At 36.6% G+C, this 26409-nt stretch overlaps 1 protein-coding gene across 2 annotated transcripts in view; it reads left to right on the forward strand.

Annotated features, from left to right (window-relative positions):
- Positions 1–8490: 8490 nt before the first annotated feature.
- CADM2 (cell adhesion molecule 2) overlaps positions 8491–26409 on the forward strand; it is a 124207-nt gene continuing 106288 nt past the window's right edge. Inside the window, exons 1-4 of one of the 2 annotated variants that reach the window (XM_086462919.1) lie at positions 8491–8506; positions 9585–9737; positions 12210–12347; positions 17714–17884. In XM_086462919.1, the coding sequence (XP_086319045.1) occupies positions 9698–9737; positions 12210–12347; positions 17714–17884 (349 nt within the window). In that variant the 5' untranslated portion in view covers positions 8491–8506; positions 9585–9697. Of the gene's footprint in view, positions 8507–9584; positions 9738–12209; positions 12348–17713; positions 17885–26409 lie in introns of those variants that run through there. The other variant, XM_086462912.1, reaches the window with a different exon arrangement.

Genomic DNA, 26409 nt, shown 5'->3' on the forward strand with positions numbered 1-26409 from the left:
AGGCTATCATAAAACTTCAAAGGGCTCTATCATAAAAGATGTTAAAATGACCAAAGAGCTTTCTGAGAATCCTCTCTGAAATTACACTAGACTCCTCTCAGATCTCTCCTGATACTTTGTTCCATATTTCAGTTCCCTCAGTAGTGAGATCTGTGAGTCATCACTAACACCATTAATATCTTCAGTATTGACATACACATTAGTATTTGACTCTACATTGGTACTGGAATCAATTGCTAGATTGATTGCAGGGACACTCATCAATCATTGATGATTTCTTTGCTGTTTTGTTCAGGTTCTGTAATATTTTCAAGGCAGTGACCTGTTCTTAATTAGCCTCTGGAGGAAGCTATCTTGCTCCACTGACTGTAGCCAGAGTTTAAGGAGTCTGACTTCTTAGTACAGTTAGAACAAATGAGTATTCCTACTGCATGTCCAGCTAATATAGCTTTCTGCTACAGGAAGAACAATGTTAATTTATGTATCTACATGAATAATCAAGAAGGACAGAAAGAACAGGGGCATCTCATAGCTGTTCTCACTTAGAGAGAGATCTTGCTTAGATCATTAGTAAGTGAGGAAGTCCCTCCAAATTCTGCTGAGATAATATGTTTGAACAGGACTGCAATCTTTAGAAATTAGAAGACTGTGAATTGCCAAGAAATACAAAGCAATACCATAAACTTGACTTTACCATGAGTATTATTTATTCATGCCACTAAAAACATTTTCAGTATGATGGGATCATTGAGTTTAGCTAGTGAATGAGCAGAACCATAATGTCACCATCTACAAGGCTAGAGAAATACAGGTATAATTCAGTTCTGTAGCTTCCTTAAGACATAGTCAGCCGCATACACGTACGAAAAACCTTGCACATGGGCAGGTTTGAGGAGAAACTGGATTTCCAGTGGTACCAGAAGTGTAAAATTTGGCCAAGTTGTTCTGTGTTCCCTACCCTTTAGGATTCCTTGCATCCAAAGCTGACTAAAGCCACTGCATGAGGGCCGCCAGCAGTCACTGTAAAGGGCTGTCTCTTGAAGAGGAAAAAGTGACTATACTGTAACTGATGCTCTTTAAAACACATAGATTGTCTTGGTAGAGCTCTCTACTGTTTGGCTAGACAGTTTTTAATACCTAAACAAGCTTAACTCTGCCTCGGTCAGCAGTCATTTAAGTCCTGTTAACACAATGATAAGTGTCAACTTCAGTAGCACAAGGAGAAATTGCCTGATATTGTCTTCACAGAAGAACAAACTTGGAAATCTGTGTGCCTTTGTTCTAGTTTGCAAGAGGATTAGTATTTATTTATCCCTTCTACTTCAATAATGTCATTATCTAATATTTCTCACTTACAATGAACTCTCATTTAGCATGAAACATACTGGTTTGTGTTTTCAGTATTACCGTCAAAATTATACCAAAAAAAAAAAAAAATTGTATTTCTGACTTCTATTAGTATTTTCTTAGATAGTTGTGGACTGTTATTACAGCTCTCCATTGTATTATTTTCATTTTTGTTGTATTACTTATGCAGTATTCCGTCAGTAGACCTTCAGAAATTATCTTCCCAACTGAGAGCTTGTTTCTGTCTCTAATTTACAATATATGACACAGTATGATATATGCAGTTTTGGAATACTGTAGCATTATTTTATCCTTTTACCATAATTGCCAGGATCAGTACAACCCAGAATAGGATTCATCTTTTTAGAGTGGTGCTGCATTTGAACATATAGTTAAATAATTTCCTCTGTAATCCTCAGGGCTTCTTTCCTGCATTACTGCTTTCAAAATATCAGTCTCCAACTTGGTTTATAAGATTACCACATACTTTTATCTATTGAATCTAATTTATTTTAATTCTGTCCATCTCTAACCTTGCCAGATCATTTTGCAATTTTAATTTTTGCGGCTGCATATTTAGCAGTATGATTTTTAAAGATTTTCTAGCCTACCGTGCTGTGGCACATGTCCAGTTGCATTAGTATAATAAGAAATCTTGTAATTCCCCATTGCAGAAGGAACCAGATGAGCAGACCTTGTAAGACAACGTTTCATCCTGACTAATGTGATTTTTGTTTTATTTTCTGGAGGTACAGTTAAACATTATTCCAATGCAATAAAAGAATAAAGCATCTTCATAGTTCAAAACCTGTATGTTTTGGAAGGATTTGAAACTTAAATTTCTTATGTGTAAGTCAGGCAGCCTTCAGACCTTCTAAGACAATAAATACCATCCTTATGATTCTCGAAAGACAAGCAGAACATACGTGCAGTGCCTCTAATACCAGAAGCAGGCATTATAAACAGCCTAGAAGGCAAGTTCTTCTCTTTTTGTATATGCCATAATTCTGGAACTCTCTGAAAAAGAGAGAAACTGAAGACAATATAGAAGATGATTGTGAGAGAAAATGTAGCTCAGTGCAGAAAATCTGGCATGCAGGAAAGTTTTATCGTTTTTATTCCATTCATGAAGAGCATGTAATTGTTTTGGCCTTTTGTCAGTTGGCAGCAGTTGGAGAAACCCGCTTAGCAGTTGTGTTCAAGATCATAAGTCGTTGTAAGTCGCCTTAAACTGTTTTTATTTTACCCAGGTTGCGGGAAATGGAGAATTGTTATTGTTTCACTGAAGAACTTACCTTGCTGTTTGGATTTTCCTCATAAACATCTTAAGGCTGTTCTTTAAATACAGCCTGATAAATAATAGGTAATGTTTTACAGACAGGTTCTGGGTCCCCAGTGCTTTGGCCTTTTCAAGGCAGTAAGCAAACACAGAGAAAATGCCTCTGTTAGTGAGACTGTCAGCACCTCTTCTAATGAAGGGAGTTTGCTGTATCCTTGACATATGCGTTATCGAACGTGCAAAAAATCTGAAAAATGTAAAAAGGAGAAAGCAGCTTGCTGTTGAATATTGTTCTCTAAATAAGCTAATCAAATATTTCAGCAGTATTTCTCAGCTGAAAACAATCTAGTCTTTTCTTATTAGATTGCATGAAGTGGAAAATGACCGGATGATTAGAGGTAGAAGTATATTCCTCTTGACCCCGTTGTTTCTTCCTTTTGATTATCAAATACTTTAGAAGGGTTCAGTAAGAAATAGAAATGCACTGGAATGAAGGTAAAACTAATCTCCAAGGATTATTATGTTGTTCTTCCATTTCAAAAAACTTACTTGATGCCTTCGATGAAACTCAGTGGTGCCCTGAATTCATTAAGTACATGAATAGGTTGGAAAATCCAGTGAAGTTAAAGTATCCAGAGCATCTGAGTGACACAGAACTGTGAAAGACCTTGTTTCGAATGTCTGTTTGAACTCATCTGAGCTACTAATCAGTTTCCTAATGGGCAAAAAATCATCATGTTCCACAGCCAATTAACCAAAGATCTGTCCACAGTATTGTGACCTTCAGTTTGTTTTTTTTTATTTCAGCTGATTTTACTTAGAAATGATGGCACCCGTAAAGGACTCCAATGGTACATACGTCAGCCAATCTAATAGGTTGTATAGAAACTTCTAATATGTTACCAAGTGCTTCTCCCTCTACTTTAGCATTACCTGTGAAAGTAAACGCAATTTCAAGGTTTCTGTCCCAGTACTGAAATCTGCTATGACTCTAAACTGTTTAAGAGATCATCTGTCTTTCTGACCTTTGAACTCGGAAATCATGACCAGCTAGTAATAAAAGCAAAAGTGGTAGTTTCACAAACACAATTCTATGGAGTTCATTTCCAGTGAAAGGTAAAAATGGCCTCACCACATGCAGAAATAGAAAACATGGATTGCTAAATATCCACACTGCCACCCTAGCCTTGTACCCCTCCTTGTATGAAAGTAATCAAACTGCATGACTGGAAATGAAAGACAAAGGAAAAGGATTTTCTTTCCACATACAAATAATTGAGAATTTTTAAAATATTAAGGGTTCATATACTATGCAAGTACCTACTAGATAGGTTAGGCATCAACAGAATAACTGTTTATCGGTTGGAAATGGCAAACTGTTAATACAGCAACAGACTAATAAGTACGTGAATTTTTAACAATTGTAATATTTTGAAAAGAAGTATGAAGGCTTAGAAGTCTAAACACAGAATAACAATAATAGTTTGGGGTTTTCCATTTACTCCGCTTCTGTCTCTTTTTTTTCTTTCCCTGGTGCTGGTGGTGGTGGTCTGTGGCCTGACGGATTTTGATGTACAACTGTAAGTGAGTGCTGTAGATCATCCCTATAGGCATCTTGGTATATTGAATTCATTAGGAACAAAGCAAAAGGCCTTCTCAAGTATATCTAAGTATATCCGGAAACACAATATAAATCCCTTTAAATCTGTTTCAGATTTGATGATGGTACTGCATTCAGAAAGTTGGAATCCCAAAATCAGAGGGATTGTTTCAGTTTCATAAGTATTAAATTTCTGGAGTTTAGCACGACCTGTAGAGTATTGGAAATCTTTCTGGTTCCGATTAATGGTTACATTATTCCCATGACAGAGGGAACGGCTCTAACACAAGGAAGAAAATTTTGTTGAGTGGATCCCAGGATGGCAGCATATGTCAAGTTAGTATTGTCAAAACATCTCCAGATTACTCTGGAGGATTTGAGGGTTTTGTTGTTTGGTTTTTCCCCATTCTTCAAATATGCAACTCAAAATACTAGTAAGATGTAGTTATTCTAGAGAAATAAGGTTAGAGATGCTGCTCTCTAGCTGCTACATCCAACAGGTCCAACTGCCTTTTCCGCCCAGTATGAAATGAGGATTTATTTTTTCCCTGACAGTGTGAATTTCTAAGTTTCTTTTCTCTCTTTGATGTAATTCCTATTCCAGGACTTGGCTACATGACTGCATGTGATCATATCTTATTATTTGCAAAAAATAAGTATACAGTTTTTTGTGATTGTGAACAAGGAGACCAGTTTATTGCAGCTGTCATCAGTCTCAACAACTGCTTATTAATGCAACTGAAATACATGACTGTATCCTTTACTGATAATAACCTAAAGTATGCAAATTAACAAGCTTGCTTGTTTCTGTGTCAGAAAACATTCTGAAAGAAAATCTTTTCCACAAAAAAAAAAAAAGAGAATGACAGGTAAAATAAATGAAGTGTGTCTGCTCAGGAACAGGTATTTTATGCATAATTATTTCACACCTTACAAATTAACTACCTCATATGTGCCTGGGAATTACAGAGAACGGAAATAATGTACTTAAGGCATATTGGAATTTGCTATGCAATTACATTTCTTGTTGCACTTTATATTTATTTTAAGCTCTTGCAACATAAGAATCCAGGAAGGAGACATCAGTGGTGGTATACTTTGTTACTGTTTTGGCATAGGTCTATTTCCCAGAAGTCAAATACATATTCAGCTTATTTACCCTTTTTCTAGGATCTCTGTATCATGCAAACATGTAGGTGTGGAAAGTATTGATAAGGTAATGGTTCAGGAATGTAGGTGAAAGTCCCCAGGAAGAGGCCAAAAAGGTCTGTTTGGCTTATAACAAAGTGAAGGTGAAAAAAGAGTGAGCTTCCAGAAGAGGTTCTGAAAGAGCAGGCGGAGGTAGGAGCAAGGCTGCGAAACCATGCAAGTCAAGAGAGGACGGAGCTTGTAGAGTCTTTAAGGACAAAGCTTTCTCTTCTGTGCTCACCTGGGCTGTCTAGTCACTACTGGAATGCAATAAACAGTATTCAGAAACTGCCCTTGGAATCCTAACGGAGCTATTAGTATAATATTCTTGAAAAGTGGAGGACTACATACAGTCACCTGAGTGCAATACAGCAACTGTATTTTAGTATGAGACACTTTAAAAAGAAGCTTGGTGTTTCCTGTTAACTTTTGTGGGGAGCGAGAAATATTTACTGCTGTTTGTATTGAACAATGCATGGGCATTTCATTATACAGGAAATCCATTTATTAGTGTGTACCAAACTCCAGATTCATGCAAAATGTCCCCATATGTGTCTACTTTTTGGTTTCAGCTGTTAATTAAATAAGAGGGAACAGTTTGTGTTTTACTTTATGGTACTTTATTTAAGCTGCTATGGTAAGGCCTTGAGCTGGCTTGAACCTTGTGGTAAAATTGCCCTGTTTGGGGCAATTCTCACTTCAAAGAGCCAGCAATCAAAAACCTTACAGAAAGCTTTTGAAGCTCATGTACTTTAAACAGAGAATAATAAACTAGATGAGATTGCTCTTTAAACAAGTAGAACACAGATCTGCTGAAAGAGATGGAGTACAGAGTATTGTAAATAAATCTCCTTCCCATCCACTAGCTCCTTGAGGAGTATGTCCTCTCCTTCAAGCTTTTCCTTGCCAGTTGATACCTTTCAGTAGCTGGCTTCTGTTCAAGTCCCACGGGCTTCTTTGCCACATCAACAAGACTTGGAAAGGGTTTACGCTCTCCTGCACGTGAGACCCCTTCTCCACTCACTCTCCGTGCTGGGAGATTGCTAGCTGGCTAGAAGTACTCCTGGCTTCTCCAACTGTTCATTTGCTATCCAAGGGAGCAGTCACCCCCTCCCAGAGCATTCCCCCTGCCCCAGAGTGTGGGAGCCAGGACGAGACAGGTAGGCAGCCACTTTTTCTCTGATCCAACTTCACCCTTTTAGCAAAATATGCATAACATGGAAAAAAAACAGTTCTGGCATCCATCACAGCTATCAATTTTGTAAGAGGAATTGGTGTCTTTCTAAACAGATATAGATAAGGATATAGACATAGATGTAGGAATAAAGTTCAAAAATCAGATTCTAAAAAGACTTCACGTAAGTGCTAGCCTTGTCTAAGTGATAGCAGTAGAGTGTTCTCATTGGTTTGCTCTCAGATCTGCATAGACGGGAAAGCTTATAGATATTTAGGTTGGAAATTGATGGCACAGGTAATTAATTGCATTTAGATTTATCACTTAGAAAAATGCTTCTGACAAACAGCTTTCTAGCAAAGGAGTATTATGTCAGTGCTATTTGCAGCATTTTTCGCAAAGGCTCTGTGTTGGTATTTCCATTACAAAACTCTTTCTTTCTGTTCTTTCAATAAAAATTCACTCCAGGCTGAAACATGGGACATCTTAGCTCAGCTCTTGATCAGTGGTTGTTTTTACCAGGTTTTTAGAAAATTGACCGAGCTGAGGTTTCTATGTTGTACAAAGGTTAAAACCAGTGTGGAGGGGAGGAAATGAGGGAGGGGAGCAGCAGGAATATAGTTGATGCAGGTGGTTTATATTTCAATTGGGTTTCTGTCTACCAGTAGGATCGAAATGGTGTTCTGTTGGCATCATCTCTACACCATTTGTGCTTTAGTGGAATTCATTACAGTTCTTTTTAGTGCATGAAATGCTGCGCATTGCCCCATGTATAGGAAATATTTCAACAGCTACATAAATCCTTATCACCAGGCAGTAGCGATTGAAAATTATAACAAAATAAAATACAATGTAAGATGATAAAGTGCATTTTTTTTATTTTTTTTTTTTTTAAATCTGATTAAGGGGAGGCAAAAATCACCACTTTCAAGTTATGGGGTTCTGAGGGGTTTTTTTTTGTATTTCCTATGTTGTTCGGCAAATTATATATATTGGTGTATGATAATCAAACCATTCGGAAACGCTGGGTCATTTTGAAATTTTTTTTTTTTTTTTTTGAAAGGTCAGTAGTGTGAAATAGACTGCCATTCTTATGTCTGCTCAGTTTGCATCTGACTAGAATTGAAAAGCTGAGAAATATATTCTGAATCCCCATCTACTTCCTCAAAGATAGCAGCAGCCTCACTGTTGTGAGGACTTTTGGCTAGTAAAGCCAGTCATCAGCTTTGCCTGCTGTTCTGGGTTGGTAGAAGCTTGCTTCTATGCACTATTTGTTTTCTTGAGCTTGTTTTTCTTGGCCGTTATGTCAGTGTATTGGTATATACACAGCTTTTCATGTTGTGGCTTTTGTTTTCCCTACCCGTTTGCTTTAATATTTCACCTGTTTTCCATCATTATATGCATTTTATATCATATAGTAGTGCATAATTATTTATTTCTTGCTGTGGCTGGCCAGAAGATGTCTCAGTTATGTTTGGAATGTGTCCATTACACACAGTCTCAGTCACTTCGATATGCCTTGGAGCAGTTCATGGCCTGCTTGCATGTTAGGTCTACTTAAACTGTCACCTTTCAGTCATCAGACCTGCAGAGAATAAGCTTTAGCTGGCCAACCCAGTAAATTCAGCTTGAGATCACTGTAAAGAAACCTGAATGGTAGCCTTAGAAGACAACAAATTTAAGTGACATTTTTGCTGAATCTTCATTGTAGCTGCTTATTTTGGTGTAAATCTTCCTGTATTGACAGCACTTGGAGAGCCTTGCAGTGGGACAGATTCATCTAGATTTAGTGATTTTATCATTGGAAGATATAAATGTTAGGAGAAATAAATCTAAGAGTCTTTGGGGACTTTAGAAAGACGTAGGTGAGAACAGCATTAGGGACTTGAACATCTTAGTTCTTCTCACAAATTGAAGTGTAGCTCTCCCAGTAATTACAATAGTCCCATTTTACTTTTGACTTTCAGAGGCTTACTGTAAAAACACACTCGCTGAAGATTCAAATACTGTCAGGTCAAAGATTTGAATCTAGAAGTATACAGCAAAACTTTCTAGTTACAGAGGCTTTTTTTATTGTTTGCTTAGGAGAATTACAGTGTTTACTTACTTATGATACTAGTATTTCTATGCTGTGGAAAGGCTTGATTAATATATGTACATTCCTGAAACAGCTTTGTTGCAGAGAAATGCAACGTTTGGGAATGTTTTGACTGTTTTTCAATAGAAAATGAGGGTTAATCTAAATATAGGCTTTAAAATATCCAAAATTTTAAAGGATTAGCTAAAGTGACATTTTGAATTTGAGTAAATCTACCTGCTCCTCTTCCCTCAGTGGTTTCAGGCAAACAAAATTTTGTTAGGAAGAATTTTCTGATAGAAGATCAAAATTTTAGTCATAATCAAAAAAGTGAAGCCACTATACTGAATTACCTTAAATCTTTAAATGTATCATATATGCGTGTAGAAGTGGAAGTTTCAATATATTCATAATAAGAAATTCCCTTACAGCATTCAAGAAATCTGATATGAGTATTAATGGACATGAGAAGAATCTGTAGGCAAGCTATGCAATGCTAGGCTTCTTAGTTGAATAATTTCTTAGTAGACAAAATGGAATTCACAGTATTCACCCACATTTGTAAATACATGAAAAAGAAAATGATTTTAGGAAGGAGTTATTTTAGACACTGAACAAAGCTGTTTGGGGGCAGAAGTCAAACTCAGTGTTGTTTTTTTCAGAGGGAGATAAAAGGTAACTGAAGTCCCTTAGTTTGCCGGTTTGTATACATGTCAGTACTCTATTCGGAAACTTGCTGAAACTCTTGTACTTTATTCCACAGAGAAAACAAACTACTGTGCATAAAGACAACTGTGTCCATATGCCTGTCTTCTAGGGCATGATTTCACAGGGCTACTTCACAGAGCCTCTTGTATAACATACCACACTTTGTTCATGTGCTGTTTCCTACCTTGTAACATGAATTTTTGTTTTTCAGCTCTGAGGGACAACAGAATTGAGCTGGTCCGAGCTTCATGGCATGAACTGAGTATCAGTGTCAGTGATGTGTCTCTGTCGGATGAAGGGCAGTACACCTGCTCTTTATTTACTATGCCTGTCAAAACTTCCAAGGCTTTTCTTACCGTTCTCGGTAAGTATAAATAGCTGAGCATAAAGAAGCAAGTGTTAAACTTCTCAGGCTTTGAAAATTATGATAAGAATGAACTTTTCTAAAGCTTGGCAGAAGATACATGTAAATGTCTGATCTTGTTTCCCTGAAGTTTATTGTTTCATATTGCTGTGCTGAAAAATAACATGCCTCTTACTGTTTGCGCTGTAGCAGGATAATGAATTAGGGAGCACACAAATACCACGGTATGAGTGCTCCATAGAATGGACATAACCTCTACATACCAAGCACCAGAAGTGCAAAGGAGGTGCATGTGTTCATCACCTAACAATGTATTGCATAGGGCAAAGGGGAGAAAATCAGAAAGCATGAAATCAAAAAGGGCTTTAGAGCTTTAACGGTTTTCCTTAGCTGTACATTTTCTTGGCTCATTCTGCTTTCTTTTTTTTTTTTTTTGTCTCTAAAGTGCATATTTTCACTGGGTTTGCTGCTTCTTTTATGCTTTATCCTCTAAATGCTCTGCTGTTTTCCCCAAAGGTTATAGATACACATAGAAAAGCAATAGATTTTGAGAGATGCCCAGGAAATAAAGTTTCTGCTCGAAGCTTTATATGATTCTATGAATGTCAGTAGCCCAATCAGCTGAAATTGCTATAGTTCATTGAAACACACCTGCATACCTAAGAGGTTATATGATTTTAGAGATTGATTTTTATTCTTTTCTCCTTTTCCTGTCCCTGAACTTGACTCTTTCTTTCTTTTGTTTTATTTTTATATGTAGACAGGCAGACAGTTGAATTTAATAGGACTAATGTAAGATGTTCTCTGTGCCAGTAATATTCACATTAATCCAGCCAGGGAATTGGTTTTGTGCGTAGGATATGAAATACTTCTCCCTTTCAGTCCCTGTGAGACTGTTTTACAAAAATCTTCACAAGTTTGTCATTAAGGACAAAAAATACTCATTCAAAGCAGAATATTCCGGAATAACAACTGCATATGGTTAACCTTCTTTTCTGTAGAGAGGCGTCTCATGATCTAAACAATAGGTGAGTAGACCAGTTCAACCTTTTAAAAGGCAGGAAGAAATGCAAAGGTGTTACAAAACCAAACAAAAAACCCCATCTATATAATATTTATTAACCAAAGTAACTTGATCTTTCACAGTTTTAGTTTTACCTTCATTTTGGGGGAGGGTTTACAAAATTTTCCCAGCATCAGCTACTTACCTTCCAAGAAAGCGAGCTGCAAGGTTCAAGATGCCTGTCTTTTTTCATTTTGTATTTGTAATTTTCTATTTCAAAGTAACATTTTAAACTCTTGGAACACCTTCCATCTGAGAAGGGCTGTTTTCCATTGAAATATATTACATCTTTTAATGAGATGAGCTATCCTTTTATGTACTAATAATCTCTTCATTGACTGCTCTGTTATGGATTAGAAGATTTAAGTGTCAAAGTATTATAGTAGACACCATTTTCTGTCCTGAAAGAGAGGAGTAGATTTATTACAGAAATGTACTGTACGCTATATACTGTGCTTTGGTTTTTATGTACATAATCTGTCATTTTGGAAAAGAGATGTAAATAAACCAAATTGTGAAATACAGGGCACAGGATCAATTACTGTGACTAATCCCTTTATCTAACCACAAATATAAATGCTTCAAAGCACTGCAGATGCAAGTTATAACAATGACATTTTCAGAGATTTTAAAATTATGGTCATCAGAGTCACTTTGAAATAAGTTATTCTTGTGTTTTCAGAAGCTAAATGGATTTATATATGTACTGATCAGATTTTTCCCAATTCTCATCATGTGGGTTTTTTTTTAAATCTTCCATGGTTCATTGAAAAACAACTATTTTGAAATTTAATATTATGTGTATAGTATGTCATGATCATACAAGCTCCTTCAAAGAACTTGGATTCAGCTGAAGAATTCTCTGTAGCACATGGAATCGTGGTTATACCTATTGGTTTTTTGGTTATGTGTTCTCTGAAGATAAAGTAACTCCTGTATTTCTTTTCATCCTCCCTTTTTCCCTGGATTTTGTATTAAAATCTTTATAACTTCCGCTTAAACATCTGTTCTGAACTTACATCAGTTCAGCTTTTTGTTGCCAGTTACATTTTATTTTCACAGCTAACTTCTAATATACTTCGTCATCCTGCTTGCTGTGCAGTCCAGTTTAAACCTTATAATAACAATTCAGACTAGACTTGCATGCAGAATATACATAGTTTTTAAAATGTAATCTGTTTCCCTTAGAAAACTAGATAATTTCTGTTTTCTTTAATTCTTTAGAATCAATTACAGTTCAGATTGACAGTTTATTTGCAATAGCAAAGAGGATTCACCAACAAGACTAGGAACTAATTATTCAGTTTCCAGAATTTAGAGCATATGAAGAAGTGAACTTTAAGTTGGTTATATATTCATGTCAGCAGTAGCTGACACTATCAGAGACATTTTGCTTGTTTGCTTGTTAGGTGTTCCTGAGAAGCCACAAATTACTGGATTTACCTCACCAGTTATGGAGGGAGAGAGGATGCAGCTGACATGCAAAACATCTGGTAGTAAACCAGCAGCTGATATCAGATGGTTCAAGAACGACAAAGAAGTTAAAGGTATTTAAAAGGACTTTGATATGATTTGATCTAATTGTCAAAACTATACATTATTTAGAAACAAAACTTTTAATGCATGTTTGTAAAGGTTCTCATATTTAATTGTGAAATGAATCGGTGATAGTAGTAGATAAGAAATTGATTGTAAGTCACTGGAGTGGTCATATAACCATCCTTTTATTTTTTTCTTTGAATGGTAAAAACTGATGTTTTGAGTTGCTCTGCGCACTGTTCAGCATAATAAACTCGATCGTAATGTTTCGTAGAGAAACAAGTTTTGGATTATTGTTATCACAGCCATACTACTCACCCCAGATATTTTACCTTTTCGTTTCTTTTTGCCCTTCTAATATGGCATATGTCTGATTTGCTCAATTGCCAGTTTTATGTTACACTCCTGTAAGTGACATGACTGGGTGAGGCAGAACCATCTGGAGAAGAGACAGGAGATTGCGCTTCCAGTAGGAGAGCTACAGAGCCTGCTCTGGTGAGGAAGAGTCAGAATGTAGCAATTGATGGATCTCAGTTGAGAAAGTGGGAATCTCCAGCTGAGGCTGTGGTGAGGAGCAAAGAGAAGATAGGCTTTAAAGGGGATGAATAGACCTTCCCAGGAACTGGGGGCAGTTGGACAAAATCTACTGTAACTGAAAAGTCACTGGGTGAATAAAACTGAAGCTAAAAGCAAGGATTTGCCTTTGAGAATGCAGTGAGATAGGAAAGAGTTGCATAAAAACACTCTTTGTTTCTTTTCCGTCTTCTCTTTCACTTTATATGTTCTTTATTTAAAACTGAGTTTTCTAGTCCATATTCTCATAAATACTGGGATATTTTAAAATCCTTTTTTGGTAAATGGGTAGAGTGACCTTCCTATAACAGAAGTGTTAGTCACATCTACCACAGCCAATTGACGTGCCCATTGTAGAGCAGATAAATAAAAAGGATAAGGTATTGGTATTTATTCATGTCACCTCTATTCATTCTGCTCTAAGACCAGATCGATAAATGATTCAAAATCCACCCTTTCTGTGTAGCTTTTTTTTAAAAAACCCAAATTTTATCTGCTTTGTCTCATATTTGTCTGATATTGTGAATTTTGTTAGCTCAATAAACTGCCTCAAGCAAGGTTACAGCATTAATTGCAGAATCCATTAATCTTGCTTTACTGTTCTTCTCTACCATTGTGTTCAATGTACACAACCTGAGCTGTGATATAAAACTGGTAAATAAAGGAGATTGCAGTTGATTGTCTGAGGAACCCAGTCCATTCTAGAAGCATCTTTAGATTTCTGATGAAAATCAGAACAGTGTTGAAGGAGACAGGAATTTTAGGCTGGAATCATTTGAAAAGTGTTGGAGCACTTTTAACAAGGACAGAAAACGAGGGAACAGGGAACCATTCTTTTCAGCCACTGGGACATTTAAGGAAATTGCTGAAAGAAAAGTAGCGCCTCATCAAAGGTAATTAGAAAGAAGAATTTAACAGTGCAGCTAACACACAAGGCACAGCATAGATTCTGTCGTCCAGAAAAGATGGCAGGATGAATATATATATTCAAGACATGTAATGATTGAAAATCATTCTAAGCAATGCCAGGACTTTAAGAGAACCACTGATACAGTTGGCCTAACAGCAAGGCAATACATCTGAAAAGATGTTATTTTTAAAATTGTGTTTGAAAATCTGGTGTAGTAACTTTGCCTTTCTTTTGGCTGACTTGTAATTGAAGCCAAGCAAGCAATTTGGTGATTTGACTCTAACTAATTTGCTGTCCTCAACATTTCCTGAAGGGATGGATTTTTTTAAAAGGGGATGAGGAAGGAACAAAGATGTGTGAAAAAGAACAGTAAAAGGGAAAAAAAAACCAACCAAAAAACAATAGAAATGAAGAGAAATTACTGAGCACATTCATTACAGTTTAGTTTTCTAGGTCTTCTGAAGAGCACATTGCCATTTCAGAAAGGTTAGAAATAAAATAACCTAACCAGTTTGCAGTGGCATCAGCAGAAGTTACATTAGCTTTGTGCACTGTAAAAGGTGAAATGATAAATCTGAGAAAATAGATATGAAATTATATGCTAATGCAGGTGACATTAAAGGTTAGGAGTTCGTCTGTCTAGCACCAGTAAATCCAATTGTGTTATAGTGTATTATACATGGTGCAAGAGAATATAAATGATACATTGAGTTCAGAGTTGCACCAAAGGGGAGGAAGCCATTCTAAAATTGTAGCTCTGTTGCTGTTACTCAAAAAAGGAGTCATCATCTGGTGGAGGAATACTGTTTGATAGAGTAAGCATTAGTAATGAGGGAGACTGAATGTGAAGCACTGAGGACCATACATTTTCCTTTAGTGCTCTGTCTCTCATACAGGCACCAAATTAACAAAGAAATCTGAAGTTTAGCATTCTGATGACATTTCTGGAAGTTTATTAAGAGCAAAAATATTGGAGAAGCTAAAAAAGTAATTTTTGTAAAAAAAAATATTTTTTTTTGGGCAAAATTTGTTACATGCTATTTCAACAATACTACTTTAATAATTATTTTTGAGTTTCAGGAATGTTTTTATTGGATTTTCTTTTTTTTTTTGCCTAGCAAATTTGGACTTCAAAAATAAGTAAGATAATATCAGTTCATTTTGTTGCGGCAGATTAAGACATTTTGAATTAGTTTATATATTTTTAGTATATGCAAATAATTCAGAGAGGCACTGAACATTTTGTCTTGATAAAACTCTAAAATGAAGATGACATTTTTTTGGATAACAAGGCCATTTCATGCCAGAACTGGATTTTAAATGTAAAGAAAAATTATATTTGCCTTGTAAAAACAGCAAAACTGTCTTTTTTAAAAAAGATTATTGTTTCTATGTGGATGTTACAAGCATGTGCTTTTATAAATAGTAGAAAATGAACAATAAATGACAGATATTCTATCATTTCTACTTATTATTTTCACTGTCAAACGTCTATACTTACATCTATATACAGTGTGTGTATATATATACATATCTATACATATATCTATACTGCTGAATAGAGGAGAAAAAATACTTCCCTTGACTTGCTGCTTGTGCTATTATTAATGCAGGGCAGTTGGTTTTAGCTTTCAACCCTGTAAAGGCACACTCTTGACTACTGTTCAACCCGTCCTCGTGACCCAGTTCCTCCTCTCTAAAGCTATTTTCTATTTAGTCGTCACTCAACCTGTTTCGTTACAGTGTTTTCCAGAGGAAGTGCCTCTGTAATGGATTTTTTTTAAAACCATTTTTCAAGGGGGTATTTAGGAGAGACAGGAGTAGCAAGAAAATAAATGAAATAATGGACTACAGTAGACATTTTTAAAAATTGTAAAATCCCTGGGTAAATATTCTGAATGCTCGCATATGGTAACATACCCAGTACCTTATCTCCACTGCTCTTACATCCAGGAGGGCTTTCTTTCAGTTAGCATATATTAGAGTCACACCTTCATTTTGCTGTGAAGAAACATCTAAGAAGATACAGCTGATAAAGTGGACAAGCTAAGTGTTTCCATTGATGAGGATGTCAACAGTTTATAGAGTAGTATCACCATCCTTTTTACAGAGGTAATTAACTCTAGAGTTCATAGAATCATAGAATCATTTTGGTTGGAAAAGACCTAAAGAAAGGCCACTAAACATCCATTTAGGAAATTAACTGCTTTTGTTTTGCTAAATGATTAAGCATCCAAAACCTCTCACCGAAATTAAAATTGTTGATGTTTTCAGGAGCTGTCTGTCCTCCACCTGAAGTCAGAAGGCAAAGGGATGTGTACATTACTTATAAGCAGAAGGCTATCTATATAGGCGCTTGTTATTAAATTTGGAAGCCTAACACTGGGAACAAAATCTTATGTGTTTGCTTTAAATATTAGTGAAGACATTTGTTCTTTGATTATAATAACTTTGCTTTAGCCCTGGTCAATATTTCTCCCACCTACTGATCCCTAAATATTAATAGTCACCATGGCAGAAATAGAAGTCTCTTAAACCTTAGCAACCCACAAGCAGAAAAGTGCTTGCATGCAAGAAATAATTATTTCTTAGGGAAAAATGGAAATCATTTACCTACGTGGTTTCTCCATCTGTCTGTAGACAATGAAAAAGAGCACCTTTCTGATTCCAGAGGTATTTTTAATCTAAAAAGATGTAGCTTAAGCCATTTAAGATTGCTTTCTAAAATTGATATTTCATGGAAATTTTATTTAGGTCATCTTCTCTAATGGGATTTATTACAATTTGTAAAACTGAAACCTCCCAATTTATTTTTTTTTTAGGACACAGGGACATATGCAAGCCCAGTGCAATTTAATATATATGTTTAAAGCTTTTATTGTAACAAATCAATATAACAAGCTTACTAATTTGCTGAAATAAATTAAAATCAAAAAGTATTACAAGTAGTTGGGAACCAAGTAAAACAATTCTGAAGTACATGTAAGATCTCATGTTGCATTAAAACTTCTTAAAGTAAATTCTGGGTCTTTTGGATCGTCAGTTCTGATCTAACATGTATGTCCTACAACAAAACTTTCTGAATTTGAACCTTAATCTTGAGCTGAGTTGAATACTTCTTAAGCATAGCCGTAGGCCCCCTGCCCTGTAGTATCTGGGTGGAAAACTGTCAAAGAGATTTTTGACTGAATCCGCACAAAAGCAGTAGGCCAATTTAGTATGATATAAAGCAGTGAGAGGAAGGTGTCTTTGAAGTAACTTTCTTTCCAGTCTTCTTGGGACTTGTCTGTAGATTCCAGTAAGTATTGTGACATGCTCTATTTACAGTTGTTCGTCACCATTGATAGCTATACTTTGGTTTAGTTTAGTTCATAAATTAGCATGATTCTAGCTAAACAACAGAATAAGCAATGACTAAAGTAAGCACAGGATTAATGTGACTACACATATGCGACCCTTCGTTTGCATGGCTTCGGTAATATCCACATATTGCAATATTGTGAAAGATTATAAGCATGTACTTAGAAAATTTAATATTTAGTGACACTGTGAAAACTTAAGGGAAGAGAGGGTGGGAGTAGACCACATTTTTTTTCTAATGAACTGAAGAGAAAATTTGTATCAAATTTGACCCTAAACATGTAAGAGATAATGATGAAAGGAATTTCTGTTTGAGTGCAGTAGCATGTAACCAATTTTAAAATTTTCTTATCCAATATATTTCTACTCTGACAATCGGAGCAAACTGAGGAATAACTACAGTCTAATTACTTTTCTTTTAAAGCGATCAATTCAGATCAACAAGTGTGATAGCTAATTTAGCTGTCTAATCGTGGACTACTTTTCCTAAAAATATTGAAGAGAAAATTGTTTGTTTATTCTTTCTTTCAGATGTTAAATATTTAAAAGAAGAAGATGCAAATCGTAAAACATTCACAGTCAGCAGCACACTGGATTTCCTAGCAGATCGCAATGATGATGGTGCAGTTGTAAGTTGCAGAGTAGATCATGAGTCCCTAAACTCTACACCTCAGATAGCAATGCAGGTTCTAGAAATACACTGTAAGTAACACATGTTATATATATTTGTTTCTATAGTTTTGTTTTGTTTCAGAATTTCTGTTGTGGGAAAATTATAAAAATCTTTGGTATTGTGTGGGTAGATAACGTCTTTCTTTTAGCCAGCTTCTCTGTTGTGATTTTGGTTGGTTGGTTGGTGGGGATTTTTGTTTCTTTTACAGCAGTTAACTAAAAAGTTTAATGAGAGCTTTACCAGTGAAAACACTATGGGACTGAGTTCCTGGTTTACTTTGAGAAATGGTGGAGAGGAAACGAATTTGTCTTTTTTGTGTATCATTGTAGCAATGTGAAAGAGTTAAAAATCATGATCATAGTAATTCACAATTTTCCTTTAAAGTATCTAGAAACTTGAAACAAGGGCATGAAGGAGCAAAGTTCGCAGCAGACTGCCTCAATAACTTTGAATCCTGCTAATGAAACTCTGTGTTATGCTGTTAATAACAAGTCCAGGAGGAACAGCTCTTTAAAATTTATTTTTAGGCCTTGTGTATACAGGACGTTACTCTAGATAATCCGAACTTCAGTTGGTTTGTGTCTCTATATATTGGCTTATGTTTTCAAAGAAGATTTCCGGAAATGTGATGTTTTCCACAGTGCATTGTTTCAAAGTTGGATGAACCTGCCTGTGTATCTGTGTGCCATACTCTCAAGTCATGTTGTCCTTTGAATCAGGGTTTTTTTCACTTATAAACTGTGAGACACTCAGGAGAACACCTTTTCACCATCAGATGACATTTTCATATTCACTTGTGTTATACCGACCATTCTTCAGGGTACAGCTGTTTGGATTTGTGCAGAATACCTTGTACTTCTGATTGGCAGCAAAAACAGCCATCTGCAAAATATTGTCAGATCAGGTGAAGGGGAGAAACCATTCATTAATATGTTGCTAGGGTAGGTGTAATCAACTTGTTATAAAGAAGACAAGTTTGTCCGTGAAGCAGATAGGCTTCTGGTCACTCACTGCAGCTAGTTCCTGAGGTACCATGTCAAGAACTGCTGGCATATATAACTTATTTCTAAACAGGCTTATTTCTATAAGCATCTAAGACTCCAAGCACATGTAAAATGCAGTAATGGCAAAAGCACTCCATGCATAGAAGCTGACAGCATTGCTCATAATGCCAACTGCAAAAAAGTCTGAAAATGAGGAGGATGTGGATTAGTATCCAGAAGTAATATGTACTGAAATAACTGTTTTCTGAAACATTCTACCCATCATTTTGCTGAGGGAGATCAAAGCCTTTCTTCACCAAATGGTATTAAACACTTGCCTCCCCTAACATGTTCAAATGGCATCTGTCCTTAACAGCGTTATTTCATTGAATTCTAAATCCCACAACCGTCAGCCACTGAGCTGGCCCATGCCTTCACTTCCAAATTGCTTGCACTTCCTTCAGTGCCCTGCTCAAGATGTTGGCATTACAGCAGATAAACCAAATTGAATGGAACAGTGGATACAGAAATAGGACAGCTGTGTGAGGTTTATACTGAGTCACAGTGGCTACAATGTTATGTGATTCAGGGTAAAGGCCAGGTTCTGGTTTGCATGAGCATCACAACATCATAAGGCAAAGAAGCCTTTCTGTGGCCTCTCATATATAAAGCTTCTTGAATATTTGTTGTTTCCTTCCAATTTGCATCCTAGGTAGCAAGACACTACTTGCTAAATAGCAGTGGGGTGCATCTTCTTCTGTGCCTGTTGCATCAGGTTTTGAACAAAATCCTTTGCTCTCTTCTGTAGATTCATTGAAGTTCTCTAACAAGGACAAACTGCACCGGGCGTTTACAATTACTGATGTGCTTTATGTGTATTGCCCCCTCAGACTGCCAACTTATCAAAAGCCACAATGCACAAGTAATTATTCGCTATCATTCACTGCTTGCTCCATTAATTTTCCACCAATCAATTTAATACTCTCCAGCACTTGTATAGAGTCATTATACATGGAAAGATAAGTGAGAAATGTGCCAAAAGAAGCTCAAGTTTAGAGAGGGTGGAAATACCATTTAAAGCCATGGAGAAAGCCATATTTTATTATTGATGACAAGGAGACTAAGAACAGGCTATTATTGTCCTTGTCCTTAACACCTACATCTCCATGGTCAACATACTCAGAAGTCTCATGCTGGGCAAGTTTCTAAAGGAAATTTTACAAAAAGAGGAGATTCAGGGATGTGGTTCAGCAGAGAGCCTTGAATGAAAAAAAGAGGAGAAGGATGATTTACTAGAGCAATCCCAAAGACTCTGGATGGAGTATACCGCACTGGAACTGGGATGCTTGATTTTATTCTTCTGGTATTGCTTACCGTCATTGTGGGTATTACTGCAGTCACTGGAAGCTGCTGATTTTTTTCCATCAATCCGTAAGACTTCGATCCATAAGACTCCTATTTGTATTAATGAGAGGTGTGCTTACAGGACCCAATGTGAGCTGACCCAATATATCCTCAATGCCACCTGACAGCAGTTCAAAAATAGTGCTGACAAAACAGATGAATTGTGGGACCCCATGAGAAAAGTCAGGAGAATTTGTAGGCTCTGAAATCACAACCAAGTAGTGTGGCATTGCCCCATAGGGCACTTGTTCTGAATGTCCTAGGGGTATTTCAGATGAGTAGAGAGCTATAGGGGAATGATAAGCAACTACCTTAAAATGGTCAAACAGAACATCCCAGATGAGCATCAGTTTGGCAGAGAACAGATGCACAATGATTGGGCACCAGCCACTAGAACTGCACATGATTTTAAGCACCTTCCTGAAATCTGAAGAATTTTGTCTGGTACATGGATGCTTCTTAAGAATTACCAATGTATCATAGAATCATAGAATCATTTTGGTTGGAAAAGACCTTTAAGACCATCATCACAGGTTAGACTAAAAGGGTAATAATAAATCATCTAGCCATTTCTGTCCTGTATAATTATACTCGAAAGTAAAAACTCTTCTTTGTTTCAAGCAACTAGCCCCTGACAATGGACAAGACATTTGTGGCTTCATCAAAACAAAAAAGCAAAGAAAAGGAAAAAACCAGAACAGTAGGAATTACAGGATTGTGTTTGCATCCAGTGGATGATAGGTAGAGAGAAATGAAAGCAACGCAATAGTTGGAATGACAGTTCTTTATTTATGCCTAGTGAAAGATAGAACAAAATTACATCTGTCCTAGACGATGAGACTATATGAAACAGATATTTGCAATGAGTCCATGGAGAGATGTAGATAGAGGTGCTTATGAGTCCACACAGCTGCTTTTATCATCAGCTTTAATAGGAAGTAAACTTAACAAAACGAAAGCCAGTAATGCCATGAGCAGCGATATCAACACAGAATATACTTTATTCCCTCTTCTCCCCCCTACACAATTCTTAACTTTTATTAGTGTGATAGAGCAATCAAATCAGCTTTCCCCAGTAGTATTACAGTACATTAAATGAAGGCAAGGACTAAACTTTTAAGATAAAAAAGTTTTTATTTTCTTTTAATATATATATATATGTGTGTATGTAATAGAAATAATGTCAGAGTCCTGCTGCTGCTCTTTTCTTGTTTGTTTTTTTTTTTCTTTTATGGTTAGACACAGAAGTAGAGATTACCTATGTTATTTATAGCTTGACCAAAAGAAGGATATCTTGAAGGAGACCAAGATCACTCCTTATTTTCACAGGGCTTTTCAAATTAATTTTGCACACTTCAAATATTAAAATAATAGGGATGCAGACTTCAAATATTAAAATAATGGGGTAAGCATACAGTATCTCACTCCAGACTGTGGGATAATTAGCTCCTCCAATCTTTTGATCTTTATTTATCACAAATTTATGTTATGTCTCACTTGTGCTTAATCCTGTTCATCCGTATGTCATGCTCTGTGCACTGCAGAGCAGCCCAATTGCCCAAGTCTTTCTGTCGTGCGGAAAGAGTTGGCTGTAAATTAGTTTCTGCTTGGCTAGCAGAGGTTTGTGGTAGCATGACACTGCGTGCTGAGTTTATTTTTCCTCTGACCGTTACTGTCAACAGTAAACCTAAAATAGACTTGTATCCCCCATGGCTTTGCTCTGAAGTTTGCTTGTCAGCCTAGCTGCCACTGATTATTAGGGAGTGCTTCTTGTAAGTGATAAATACAAATCCCAAAGGGATATTTCATTTCATTGTTTACTTCTGCGTTGAAACTAAACCAAGAATGCATTCTTTGTTCCTGTATTAAAGAATCACAGGTGCAGTACTTCAATTTTGAAAGCTGCTCAGTATGATATTTAAGAGATTGTATACTGTAGGTCCTCATGCACACTCCTGGAAAGACATTTTGAGGGCAAGCACAACTTCTGGTCCACATCTAGGAAGTGAGTGAATTCCGCTCATCCCTCCTCAACATCTCAGACACATGTTGTTTCTGAAAAGCAGCATCTTCACTTTCCTCCAGGTCTTATCTGAGCAGCCAACGTAGCCAACACGTTGCTTCCTACTGAACACAGTGCCATAATATTACGCAGTGGTAATTACCTTACTTTAGCAAAGATTCTCTGACTACAGTAAATTACCCAGCAGACCTCAGTAAAAATTAATTGTGTAAGTCTGCCCCAGAGGCTGCTTTTGAAGCTTTAAAGTAAAATCAAATCATTTGAACTTCAAACCTAATCATCGTGATTCTAAAATGGCAGCTGTGATGTGATCCCTGCTAAAGGACTCAGTGAAATTTTTCTCAAAAGCTGACCACGCTCCCAAATGACAGCACTAATAAGCTAAATATGTGTTATGTAAAGAACTGTCTAGAGAGGCAATTTTGAGTAAATTCTGTATTGGCAGACACAGATGTGCAGTGAATTGTCGGTCTGACAAGTCTATAGCCATCAGCTAACTTGCTTCTACAGGCTATTCCAACAACGTTTGTGTAATAGGCTGTTTCTTCATTTGTGGGTTGTTATTAGATTCTCTGGCAATGAACATCTGAACTTGACTTTAGAATTAGGTTGCTGTTCCAAGAGAATGTTGGAATTATTGTCCGGGAAATAAACTTATTGATTTTGAATTAAGTAAACAAAACTCCTCGAATGCAGCAGACTACAGATAGGCAAGTCAGCAGCGCACTTGTGCAGCCATGTAGAAAATAGTGCGCATCTGTGTGCATGTGTGTGCGTGTGTGTCTAACAGCAGCATACTACTGTGATTTCGGATGTATTAACAAATGGAGGTTTCTCTGACAACAGGATGGGTTTAGAATTTCTGCTAGTGTAAGGTAGAGTAATTTTATCAAAGAGCTACATAACCTGATGCTCACTAAGAGAGTTTAGAGTAATTTTTACTTGGCTGGTTTCAAGTTTTTGTTGGAACACAGTTTCTACAATTACACATTCTGGACAGAAATAAGTGAAAATATATGAAATATTTTATATATATATATATATGTGTGTATGTGTTTGAATATATGAATATGTGAAAATATATTAAATATAGTATATATTATAATATACATTCCTATGGTACTACATGAAAAAAGGCATTATTAAAAAAAGGCAAGAAAAGGGTCTTGCATGGTTGACTGTTAGACCTTTGGTCTGTGAAGAATGCCTAAAACACTTACACTTTCACATCAGAAAACTATTTAGAGGGTGGAAAAATGACTTCCTTAAATCTTAATGTTTAATTCTAATTAATTAGTTACATTTTAAATACGTTAGGTGGCTGTTTGGTGTGACAGTCTCAACCATGGACTTTCTGTCTTTTTGTAGCTCAAAAGGGGCAGATGTGTGCCCATGCAAAAGCACACAAAATTAGGAACCCCTTAGCTATGATAAAGTATGAGGGGGGAGGGACAGTTTTCCCTATTGCTTGCATATGGTCCTTCTGTATTGTAAATGGGTAAAACGTGTCACATTCATTTTCTTTCAACTGTGTGGCTGAGACAGACCATTTGTCTTTTTGGAGCTGTTCAACTAAGACATGAAGATTTTAATTTTCGTTTTACTTTAGTTATTTTCCCCAGTTTCGTGCTTAAAAAACTTCTGTGCTTTTCCAGTTTGGCATGAGTTACCTCCTTTTCTCCTTGTCCTCAGGATTATGTCTTCTATTTTTTTTTTCATTATTTTTTATGCTTTAGGAACAAAGGCACATTTCCCTTTTTTGGAAGCAGCTCGTACTGTCTAGGCAGAGAACATTTTTCCAAAGTGAAGAAAATATAAGAGTTAAAAGACATTTCCTTCACTGATGCTGATGTTCTTTGGTTTCTGATCAGTCAACAGCATTATTGGTTATTCTCATTTGCTTCTGACCATCTCTTCATTATGCTGTCTGACAGTCGCAGACACACTGGCTAAAAGTAAAATCTGGGACTATTTGGCGTGATTACACGCTGCCTCAGTCTTTGAATGGACAGTCTGAGAAGAGATACATCCCCAGAGTCAGGAAATGGTTTACTAACTAGGATAATGAAGTGTCACAGCCTTCCAATTTTTCACTTATTTTTTTAACAGGGCCCCAAAGTGCTGAGCCAGCTCAAATAAATACTGTAGACTGTATGTTGAGTCGGGAGTGAAAATAGCTGGAGTGTTTGTTGAGAACTGAAACTTGCTTTGGCTTTACCATGAGAGAAAATGTTTGTCTGGCTGTATCTTTAGTCGATAAGCTTAAGCACACAATTCTCCTACAACTTCTGACACAGTGAAAAGACCTGGATTTTCTTAGGGCCATAAAAGAAAGAACTCATTTGAGATTTGCACATCCAGGGCTTTGCAGTTCTGTAGTCCAAATTAGCACAATTTGATTTATTGCTATAACCATTTTATCTTAGAATAATTCGAGGTTTTGAGAACTGTGATACCTCAGAGACCTCCGGAATTTGTGGAAGGTGGCCAATATCTCAAGCTTAAGCCTTCTTTCAAGACTAACATAATGGCACAGATGCAGTGGCACATTCACATTTAGGCTACGTGTTCTTTTTTTGAGGAAACAGACTGCTGTCATCATCGTACAGCTACTTAGACCCAACCTTTTGGAAGTCACTAAGTCATTCTCAGACTGTCAACTCTTATCAGTCCTGCTAAGCATACCTGACACAGCCAGGTATGAATAACAGGCCACAAGAGGGAAACCAGAACAATTTTTTTTTTGCTTGAGTGATTTGTCAGGACTGTGGGTGCTGTAAGAACTCTGTCTTTGCTTCAGACACCAAAGAGTGCTGGGTTTTGCTCCAGCACTGGCCAGTCCCAGGGATCTTCCTTTACATGTGTCCTTTATCCTTAGCAATGAAGTTGCTACGTCCCATCCTGAGTAAATGAAGGGCAGTAGCTGGTTAGTGTAAGATACCACTCAGGATCTTGATCACTGGGCTTGGCTATACCAATATTGTTTTCAGGATGTATTCCGTCTCTACAGAACAAGAGGCCTGGACCTCGGGTTCTTAGATCTCAGCTTTTCAAGTGGATTTTTCTATCTGACTTTCACCTCACAACTTAGATGGTCTTATTGATTAAAGCCACTTTTTGTTCCTTAAAAAGCAAGAGGGCTGTGTTTTCTGTGGGATGTGCAGATAGGACCTGGGTCTCTCAGAGAACTTCCCTCTCTGATCATAGACAATTTCTGTAAGCATAAGAAAGCAGGTATTACCTTCAATTCAGTAAAAAACTGCCAGCTGTTTAAATCCTTTAGAAGCTCATGAGGAGAAGCTAGAAGTTTTCATAAATGGCTACCTGAGTCTGACAGAGAGGGTACCATCTCTTGCAACTAATGCTCCCAGCCTTTAGATGTCAACTATCCGAGTGGTGTTCCTGCTTTTCTCTTTCCATGAAAATGTTCTGCTAGACTGCTGTGACCTTGAGAAAGAGACAATTTCAAGATCTTCCAGTTGACTCCCTGTTATATTGTGACACAAGTTTACCCTTTATATGCATTCAGGTTGCCACCCAGGACTCACCTGTGTCGAGATACTCTTCTGGTGTTTCACCCAAACAGTTGTGTTTTGGTGGGGTCCTTTTTATCCCTGAATCACAATGTGAATGTTAATATGGACAATAAATAGATCTCAATGTTATTTCAATACTTTGGGGACCAGCTTTCCATTCTGTCTCCCTTAAAGAAGGGATATTTCCATATTTACCAGTGTAAGATGCAGTTAAAAATTGTAATAACAAGAATGCAAATTAAAAGATACAGCTTCAGTACATGTACACCTCTTCATATTGAATGAAAAGTAAGACGTTATTCTGTTTAATTATTTAGCTCAATAATTATATAAACACCGTGTTAATAAGTAAAATTATCTTGTTTAAGCTTTTCATATCACTGAATGCTTGAAACAAATGAAACATAAAGGATGGTTACTGTAAACAGTAAAGAATAATATCTGCGAACATGAAAGTTCAGTGCCACAATTTGCATGTTTAAATGAGATCAATTAGGTTAATGATGGATGAAAATAAGAAATCCATGATTTAAATGCAAAATAATTCAAAAACTTGTAGGTCCATTTACTGCCAAACTTTCATCTTTCAAAGGGGATATCTAGTTCAA

The sequence above is a fragment of the Leptosomus discolor genome, chromosome 1 (genome assembly GCF_034619465.1).
Source record: "Leptosomus discolor isolate bLepDis1 chromosome 1, bLepDis1.hap2, whole genome shotgun sequence".
Taxonomy (NCBI): Eukaryota; Metazoa; Chordata; class Aves; order Leptosomiformes; family Leptosomidae; genus Leptosomus; species Leptosomus discolor.